The 9,355-nt window shown below is 33.6% G+C and overlaps 2 protein-coding genes across 2 annotated transcripts; both read left to right on the forward strand.

The window, feature by feature from the left end:
* Positions 1–283: 283 nt before the first annotated feature.
* LOC103493932 (succinate dehydrogenase subunit 7B, mitochondrial-like) lies at positions 284–4,755 on the forward strand. Its single transcript, XM_008454901.3, has 4 exons — positions 284–450; positions 522–587; positions 1,175–1,277; positions 4,378–4,755. Exons 1-4 carry the CDS (start codon positions 394–396, stop codon positions 4,455–4,457), a joined length of 306 nt encoding a protein of 101 aa, XP_008453123.1. The 5' UTR covers positions 284–393; the 3' UTR covers positions 4,458–4,755.
* A 1,609-nt stretch (positions 4,756–6,364) lies between these two features.
* On the forward strand, positions 6,365–9,355 carry LOC103493931 (LIM domain-containing protein WLIM1-like). The gene is made up of 5 exons (XM_008454899.3): positions 6,365–6,855; positions 7,848–7,944; positions 8,024–8,064; positions 8,192–8,281; positions 8,918–9,355. Exons 1-5 carry the CDS (start codon positions 6,715–6,717, stop codon positions 9,107–9,109), a joined length of 561 nt encoding a protein of 186 aa, XP_008453121.1. The 5' UTR covers positions 6,365–6,714; the 3' UTR covers positions 9,110–9,355.

Raw genomic sequence — 9,355 nt, forward strand, 5'->3', positions numbered from 1 at the left:
GTTTAGAAAAATAAAAATAAAATTAAAAAAATTGTATAAAACATCACTACCATTTTTGTTTTGGTCTATCATGATAAATTTTTCTAAACTATTTTAATTTCAAAATTTTTGATCAAAAGACTTGTTATTCCACTAAAGTTAAAATAGTGAACATTTAAAACTATTTTGCAATTAAGAAGGATTAAAGTTTTTTTTTTTTCTAAAACTTACGACGTCGTTTTGCGATAAGAGTATTTTGGTACGGTCAGGTGATATTTTTTTTACTTTCAATTTTTCACATTCACCACTGACGACCACCTTGGAGGCCAAAGAGGTGAAAGGTTTTGGAAGCCCACTTCACTTTAAACTTCTCTCTTCTTCCTTCTCCCTTCTCCCATTTCCTACTCTTCCACAATGGCGTTTTTCCTCAACAAATCCACTCTTGCCTCTCATTTCCGATCTCAATCTCAGGTTCTTTCTCCTTCAATTCCTTCCTAAATTATCTCGTCATTCAATCTTTTCACCTTTTGGTTGATCCACAGGTGGATCCTTCCTCACTTTCTTCTCGCCGTGGATTTCACGTCGAACCAGGGACTCGTGAAAAGGCTGTAAGCATATCTAACTTCTTCTTCTTATTATTTTCCGTCTTTAATTTTTATTCTACCTGTTTATTGCATCGGTTTGGATAGTTAATTAATTCCTTGTTTACCTCTTACTAGCTCCATTAAGTTGATTGATATCTCGTATGATTCTTTATCTACTTATTTTCGCTTTATGTCAGTATAGATGGAATTTCTTTCCGAAGCTGTTTAGATCGAACTGCTTGAGCTTCTACATTTAGGTCCATGAAATTAACGGCCGCTGTTTTCTACATTAATCTGTTACGATGTTATGGCATGAAAGCTTCGTGAAATTTATTTATTTATTGGTTCTGAATATTAAAGGGTTGATTTGCATGCGTGTTCTCAAACTTTGCAACTATGAATTCCACACCGATACTTGGAAGTTGGAAGTATTTTAGAAAGTATTTATTCCTTCATTTCGCGAAGGATTTGGCTATACATGTGGATAGGTTAACATGTCTACCAAATTTTTGGTTCACCTCTTGTATTTTTTTGATGCAGTTTAGTTCTTGTGTAGATCATTGCAATGATTTATTGGTGCATTGAATTTTATTATGTTGAATGTCTGGCAGTTATTAGCTGAGGACCCTTGTCTTAGGCGGTTCAGATCACACAAGAAAGCCGTCTCTCGACTCAAAACTTTCGGAGATGTTTTGACAATTGTGGTTATTGCAGGTATTGGTCCTTTTTTTTCATTAAATAAAATATGTTTCTCTTTGGCCCGTGGGGTTCTTGCTCTGCTCTTTTTGCTATTATAGCTACATTGATGTGGATGGTGTGTGTGTGGATGAAATGTTTGGATGGTGTACGTTCTTATTGTGTTACAAGAATGTCAAGTCTTTACTCGTTCCTTAGAGGTGAAAATTAGCTCTAGGCATTTTGATCCGGTTTATTCTTAGTATTGTATTAGCTGAAAAGTATCTTAGGTTAACTCAGAAGGTAGAAATAATACCTACTGAAGTGGAAGAAAGGGGTAGCAGCTTGTATGGTGTGTTTTTAGTAGATTCGTTGGGTTTCAATGACTGCAAAAGAAGAAACTTGAGACTCAAATTCAGAACAAAATAGTGTTTAGTTAAATAAATGCCAATGTTTAAGTTGATCGAAATTTTGGATTTATCTTATAAGAACTTTTACTGATATGTGAATTTTGGAGATGATATTTCTTTTAGTACTAACAGTCATTCAAACTTGCCACTCTATTGACCAAACCAGGTACAGGTTTTCTTAATTTAGGATAGTGGTAACTGCCAGATTAATATTAGTTTCATTTACAGTTTAGTGGTCTCAACCTTGAGTTCTATCTAAGGATGTTATTAGGTGATACAGCTAGCTAATAACAGGTCGATTGAAAGTCTAAGTAGCTATTTTTCCTGTTTATTTAAGTATCATGGTAGACATTAGATCAAGTAGTAAATGCACATACAAGTTACTTATTTTCTTTGCAATTTTGATTCTCTTTACAAATTGTTTGTGTTGAATGATACTGACGTGTTTTAATAGCTAGTTAAAATTTCTATTTCCTTGACTTTTGGCTAGCCTGAAAGTACCTAGAAATCTTTAGTTTTTTATTACCTAAAAAGTAGAAGAGGAGGAATACAATAAAATTCTTCAAGATACTACATAACAAACAGGATAATAATCTAGTATGACTCTCCTTGAAGAGAACAGCAAAACAAAACACTCTTCCAGACATTGTTCATATGAGCTTTTCTGTCCTCAAAAGATTCTTCTCTTTCTTTCTTCTTAGCTCCCTTAATTCTCTACAAAAACAGGAATGATTATACTGAATATGATCTTGGTTGCCAGTGATGCCAATTGCCGCCATATAATTTGGGTCCTTAATAATTCTGCAGAAACCCAATCAAACAAAAGATTTTCGGCTACTTCCATTGAAGTGGTCAAGAGACCGGTTTCTAGAGGCCTGGTAATCTAGTTCTCCAATGAGCTTTAACCACCTTGAGGTTTCATGCGCGTGCTCGCTCACACTCCTATATATATGAAAATATGTCTGTCAAGCAGGTCATGAGTGTTGATTAATTTGCGAAGCAGTAAGAAAATGAAGACCACCTCTAAGCTGCACATCATATTCACCAACTTATTAGGCAACTCTGTGTTTCCATAGTTTGATTCAGCAATATTACATTAGTTGAACTTAATATTTGCTTCCAGCCTCCATATGCTAGAGCCTAGAGCCCTCATCTCCAAAAACATTCGTAAGGATGCCAATAATGCTCCCTATTATTCAGATTTCTCCAAAAATGACAATTCAAACTGGTAGAAAATGAACATTTTAAGTTTTAACGTTAAGTCCAGTGAAGCGTGTGAAATTTCCAGATGTGGGCAATATCTTGTTTGCCGTGCCTAAGTAACTGAGCTCATACACTAACATTTGATCTCCCCACAAACTTTATTTCCATGACTAGAATGTGAACAGTGAAGCTTTTCTCTCTCTCCAGTTTTGAGTGCCTCGCATTTACACTAGGTTGGTGTTAGGAACCAAGGTAGTTATGAGATGTCTTTGTATTGTAGGAACCAAGGTAGTTATGAGATGCCTTTGTAATGTAGGAACCAAGGTAGGAATGCAATGCTTTGTGTCCCACATTGGTTAGAATGGGATGACCAATATGGTATTTAAGTGGCTTGGCTCTCCCATCCTAATATTTGGCTTTTGGGATGTGGTTATCTGAGGTGCTTAAGTACCTAACAATAGTATCAGAGTCAGTTGTCGATGTTTCAGAGTGGAACTGGTGTAGGGTTCTGATTGGGAGTAGCCAAGTGAAGTACCACAAGAGTAGCCGTCGGGGTGTCGACTTTTCGAGGATGAGGTACTGTTAAGAACCAAGTTAGTTATGGGACGAACAATATGGTACTTAAGCGGCTTGGCTCTCTCACCCCTATTGTTGCCTTGGGGTGTGGTTCTCCAAGGTACTTAAGTACCTAACAGCTGCCTGATGTGTGAATTGGCATGGTGTCGAAACATCTTTGATTTTTTCTCTTTTCATGTTCTATGTTCTGAGCTCTCCTGGTCACTAGAAGTTTCTTTTTTTCTTCCTTATTTTAATTTCTGCAATGTTACCATTATCTTTGTTTTTATTTCAAGAAATAAAAACATTCATTATCAAAGGGATATACAAAAAGATGGGGGAAATGGGATATATCCACACACCAAGTATAGGAGGGTAAAATTTTCAATATAGGACGGTACTTCCAGTTTTTCCTGAAAATTTATTGGTCAGGTGGTTAAGTGGAAAAGCTTGGGAGTGAAAGCGTCAAGATCTGTTTTGTGGGTCACTTGTTTAGAAAGAAATGACATAAATTCTAACACAACATGCATAGCATTTTAAGAGATGGAGAAATTCTCTCGTCAAAGTCTTACAAATCATTTGTTAATTTATCCTCTTTCGTCAAAGGGACTCTTTTGTTCTTTTATCTACCCATGTTTGATGGTAGGAAGAATATCTCTCAAGGGATGTTTGGTCTACCAACTTATAACTAAATTCATCAACTTCATTAGTGTTCGCTATTGAAAATTTTACCCTCTTATACTAAAAAGAAAAGAAAAAGTGTTCGCAATTGAAGTTTCTATTGTATCTTCTCTTCTAGACTAAACAACTCTACGCTCTAAACATAGATTTCATAACTCCAATATATTAACTCTCGACTTACAACTCAATCCTTAGTATCTCTTCCATTCCTTTGAATGACATTTTTACATCTTTTACTTCCCCAACCCCAAAATAAATAAATTTTTGATCTCTATCATTATATTTTTCAGGATGTTGCTATGAAATCTATGTGAAAGCGACCATGCGACAAGAAGCTCGACAGGCAAAGACAGGTAGCGAAAGCACATGATGGAGTTTGTATCCATTGGCAATTAAAATGTCTGGCAAAGTCCTTAATGCTTGCATCTGTGTGCTAAATAAAGGTCGAGTTTTTTTTTTTTTTTTTCTTTTCCTTGTAGGGTTTTATATCATCAATAATTTCTTTTTGTACCCTTCATTTTGTAACATCTTAAGGGGATATCAGAGTACGTTTACATCATTTTGAACACATTCTATGAAGCTTCCATTGCCTGCTTCAAAGCTTGAAATAGAACTCGCATGGTCGGTGGGCGAATTTTGCTTCGCTCGTTGATTTGTTGGTTTCTTAAGTCTTTCTTTTTCGCCTCTTTATTACCCCGGGAAAAATATGGGATTTTTAATTTAGAGTAAGTGCGAGTTCATTTTTCTCTTTTTATGTTAGCTTAAAAGATTTTATTTGAATTTTCATTATTGCACTTTTTAAAATTTTATTAAATTCAATTCGGTTTAGATTGATGGATTTGATTTGGTTGATTTAATTTGGAGCGGAGATTCAAACATCCTTTTAATTTTGTCTACTCCCTTTTTAATTTAGTCATAACACTTATGATGATTTTCATCGTAAAATTACTATGAAACTACTTTATAAAAGGTCAGTTTTTCTTTTTTATGCGGTTGAAATTATTCGAGTAGGAGATGATTTAACTTGAAAACTTTATGATCCATTGATATTTAATCTCATATATTTGTCGAAAAAATTAAATTAATTAAATTGATCCATGATTTGTTTTAAAGAGTGAGGTTTAGATTCTAATAAAAAAAAAGGACAATTAAATTAGAAGTAACACCCACATGAAGAAAATTAAAAACAAATTAGAAATACAAGTAAGATTGGCTGGTGGTTATTATTGACATGATTATGATTTTTAAGCATAAATAATGCCCAATACCTAACTACTCTTAGCAACCTAGAAAGATGCTTCTTTCTTTATTTATTTATTTATGGTATTATTATTATTTAAAGGTATGTATATACCTAGTGGATTAGGTGATTTTCCATTTTTATAAAACCTTCTAAACAAAATAAAAAAAGGAATAATTCAAATTTAATGTAGTCTTATTCTTATTGTTGAGGACAACAAGGATGGTGGAGACTGGAGGTGGGACAAAAATTAATTCAATTGTTATTCCAAATCGGCGCCTAAAAAGGAGAATGAGAAAAGATATAAAGTTAAATTAAAAAGAGAAAGAAAAAAAAAATACCATTTAAAGTTTTCTATTTCCACTTTAAAATGTTGTTTAAAGAAGAAGAAAAAAAATAGTATATACTATAGAGTGTATTGTAAATGATAGGAAGAAAAAAGCTTAATTACCCAAACCTAAAGAGAATTATTTCTAAAAGGGTATGTTTGAAATGATCTAAATATAATTTTCTTTTAAAGTATTGAATTGAAAACCATCAAACATGAAAGTTTTTCCACTATTTTTATGTTGAAGAAGGATGGAAGAAGAGAGAGAGAGAGAGAGAGAGAGGAGATTAGATTTAAATTCAATAGACAAGATATTGAATTTGACACCTTGTATTTGCATAAAATAATTAGTTTGAAGACTTTGTGATATGTCAAATCATGAACTCAACAAATTAAAATGTGTATAGTCCTTGAAAGTTGTCATATATACTCTCTCAAATTCCTTGTATATGCATTTCTTATCTGTCACCACATTTGTTTACTCAAAAGCCATACAGTTTTTTATTCAAAAATTCTCATCTTCCATCATAACTTTCATTCATTTATACAAAATTCATTCAACAACTCATCTCTCCCCTTCTATAACCGAACTACTAAAAGTTTAACTCAATAATCAATATGATCAAAAAAAAAAAAACTTTGTAACTGAGAAACTTGGTTCTGTTACTTCCATTACAAGTGAAGAATAACATAACGTTTATTCTAATAAAAATTGCATTGAAGCCTAACATTAATCCACTGCTTGGGACATAAACTTCACTTTTTTGAGCAAATAAAAGAGATGACACGTGTAAAATGATGTAGTAAACGGCTGTTTTAGATGGGAAATTTATTGGTCAAGCTTTCAAAGTATGCCTGAGCTGTAATCTCTGACTCAGAGTTTTGGATTGACTAAGAGAGGAAATTTACTGAATTTTGAAATTGGAACAACACATAAAAAGGGCAAAGGAAAGATCTTCTGTTTCTTCTTTCCCTTCTCTTATTCTCAGTTTGATAGTTCAGTTCAGCTCTGTTTGTGTTTCTGTTCATAATATTTCTTCTTTGAATCCTTCAAATTTTATGAAGATGGCTTTCTTAGGGACAACCCAAAAGTGCAAAGCTTGTGACAAGACTGTTTATTTGGTTGATCAGCTTACTGCTGATAACAAAGTTTATCATAAGGCTTGTTTCAGATGCCACCATTGCAAGAGCACTCTAAAGGTATCTCTTTTTTTATTAATCTTCCTTCTTCTTCTTCATCTATAAACAGATATGTTTCATTCTTAATGGTTTCTCGTGTTAAGAAATCTACAATCGAAGGTAAACAGAAGAACGTAAAAAAAAACAAATAATCTATACCTGAACTGTTGCTACGTTGAGGAAGAGAGAGACTGAACGGTTTGTTATTAGAGAGAAAATATGGAGATATCAGATTCAAAGTGGAAAGTAGAGTTTGAGAGTTTATATAACGCACCTTCTAAACCAACGTTCTTTGAGTATTCAGAGTGTTAGATAAAAGATTCAAGACATTCTAGCATCTTGTATGCTTGTTGATTGAGATTGAAAGTGGGATGAACAAGAATACTCATTGATTTTTGATAATTTGTTCAATTCTGACCGGATAGACTTTTTGAATAGAATATATTGATGTATGCCTGCTCAAGATATCAAGATTCTATCCATGATACTCAGTGTCTCAAACTGATGTAAAATGATCCTATTTTCCATTTTATCTATGACTAATGAAAACCCCTTTGTTGGAATGCTTCAAGTATTGTAATTTTGGCTAAAATTTTCCTGGAGAGGATTTCATAATGATTTTAAATGGTTTCCATATCTCGTAAGGGTCAGATTTCTCGAGTCTGTAATTGTATTTTTCCCGATTTGAAGCTTATCCGACAAGGAATTTTGCTGACGAAGATTTTGAGTGTGTTAAGATCAAGTTTGTTGGTGCATTAGAACTCAAGACACAGTTGTACAACCTATAGAACTGTTTTTGTTCAAGTAAGGTCATGCTTCTCAGTGCATTAGGATCATAGTTCGTCTCTTGAGTTCAATAACACAAGGGACTTAACACAAGAGATTAGAGATTTGAATCTTCAACTAGTTGAACTATATTTAGGTTGACTTGGAATCTGTAACTTGAAACGTTACCACCATCACCAGTATCGACTATTATTATTAATTTCATTTTTATTTTCCTGTTGCTCCAGTTGTTCAATTACTCCTCCTTTGAGGGTGTATTGTATTGCAAACCTCACTTTGATCAGTTGTTCAAGATGACTGGAAGCTTAGAAAAAAGTTTTGAAGGTAATTGGCTGTTTGTTCAATCATTTGCAATGGCTTCTGCTTGTTCAGTCTATAAATTATTCTTCTTTCTTCTCTTTAGGTACTCCAAGAACTGTTAGAACAGACAGATCTACCAATCAGGTTTTTTTTTTCTTTGCTTGATTCGTTTTTCCAAGTTTATCTGTTGAAATCAATACTTATGATCTGGTATCTAACTACTTGATATTGTTATTAACACGTGAAAGTTAAATTTGATTTATATTTGAAGGTCCAAACCAACAGCAAATTGTCAAGTTTATTTGCTGGAACTCAAGATAAATGTGTTACTTGCAAGAAAACTGTTTATCCAATTGAGAAGGTAAATGTTCATTATGCAGTTTAAATGTCTATAAGTTTTTACTTGCTTCCAATGCTTATGTTATGAATCAGTGCAAGGAATTTCCATATAGCTAAATTCAACTTGGAACAATATGATACATTTGGAAATTACAAATTGGTAAGGTTGGTTGAATGTTGGCTTAGAATAGCTTTCTTTTCGTCCGTTTGTGTATTGCATGCGAGAGAAAGAGGAGTGTGATCCTGATAGACCCCCACAAAGAAAAATAAGAAGGTTTCGATTATTCGTCGAAAGTATACAAATACAAGGACTCCATCAATACATTTACTTCAAACTCTCCCAAACTATTCTACTTTTCACCTTTTTCACTCTCTTTCCATTGTTAGTCAAACTAATGAAGAAGTATTTGATCCTATCAAGTATCAAGATCCTATAAACATATATTTGTCTCCTCAATCTAAGACACTGTAATCTCTCAATTTCCTTTCCGAGATTTGGTGTATTGTGCTCATCAAGTTGCTAAAACAAGTTTTGAGTCTTTTTAAACTTTTGACCTTTTGATCGATGACGTAATGCTTGAATCAGCAAGGCACTAATCAAATTGCACTAAAACTAGTTTGCTAAATTGAAAACTTGCTGTTGTCTTTCTTCCTTCAGGTGGCAGTTGACAGTAAATCATACCACAGAGCTTGCTTCAGGTGCTCACATGGAGGATGTGTGATTAGCCCATCGAACTACATAGCGCATGAACATCGACTCTACTGCAGGCATCATCACAACCAACTCTTCAAACAGAAGGGGAATTTCAGCCAACTTGACAAGCATGAAGAGATTAAAGTAAGTGACTAAGAACACACCAGTTGAGAACAACTCTCTGTCGATTGCAACTGTTATATCGTGCACGAGGAGCTGATAAAGTTACAATTTTCTTCACTACTTACGGATTTGGTTTGCTATTCTATGAAATGTACTATAACAGCAATTTGAGCTTCAATAAATTTTTTGAGTGTGAGCTTAAAACCTTATATAAGAACTAGCAGAAAGAGATGTATTGTTATTCTATTCAATTGATCAGACCATAAGCTGTTTTCATCA

This window comes from Cucumis melo, chromosome 2 (assembly GCF_025177605.1).
Source record: "Cucumis melo cultivar AY chromosome 2, USDA_Cmelo_AY_1.0, whole genome shotgun sequence".
NCBI lineage: Eukaryota > Viridiplantae > Streptophyta > Magnoliopsida > Cucurbitales > Cucurbitaceae > Cucumis > Cucumis melo.

Bases quoted from the DNA above. Each gene is read 5' to 3' on its own strand.
- LOC103493932 (XM_008454901.3), top strand. From the start codon at position 394: ATGGCGTTTTTCCTCAACAAATCCACTCTTGCCTCTCATTTCCGATCT. The intron at 588-1,174 runs GTAAGCATATCT...AATGTCTGGCAG, and splicing joins CAGGGACTCGTGAAAAGGCT to TTATTAGCTGAGGACCCTTG. The intron at 1,278-4,377 runs GTATTGGTCCTT...TATATTTTTCAG, and splicing joins GACAATTGTGGTTATTGCAG to GATGTTGCTATGAAATCTAT.
- LOC103493931 (XM_008454899.3), top strand. From the start codon at position 6,715: ATGAAGATGGCTTTCTTAGGGACAACCCAAAAGTGCAAAGCTTGTGAC. The intron at 7,945-8,023 runs GTAATTGGCTGT...TCTTCTCTTTAG, and splicing joins CTTAGAAAAAAGTTTTGAAG to GTACTCCAAGAACTGTTAGA. The intron at 8,282-8,917 runs GTAAATGTTCAT...TTCTTCCTTCAG, and splicing joins CTGTTTATCCAATTGAGAAG to GTGGCAGTTGACAGTAAATC.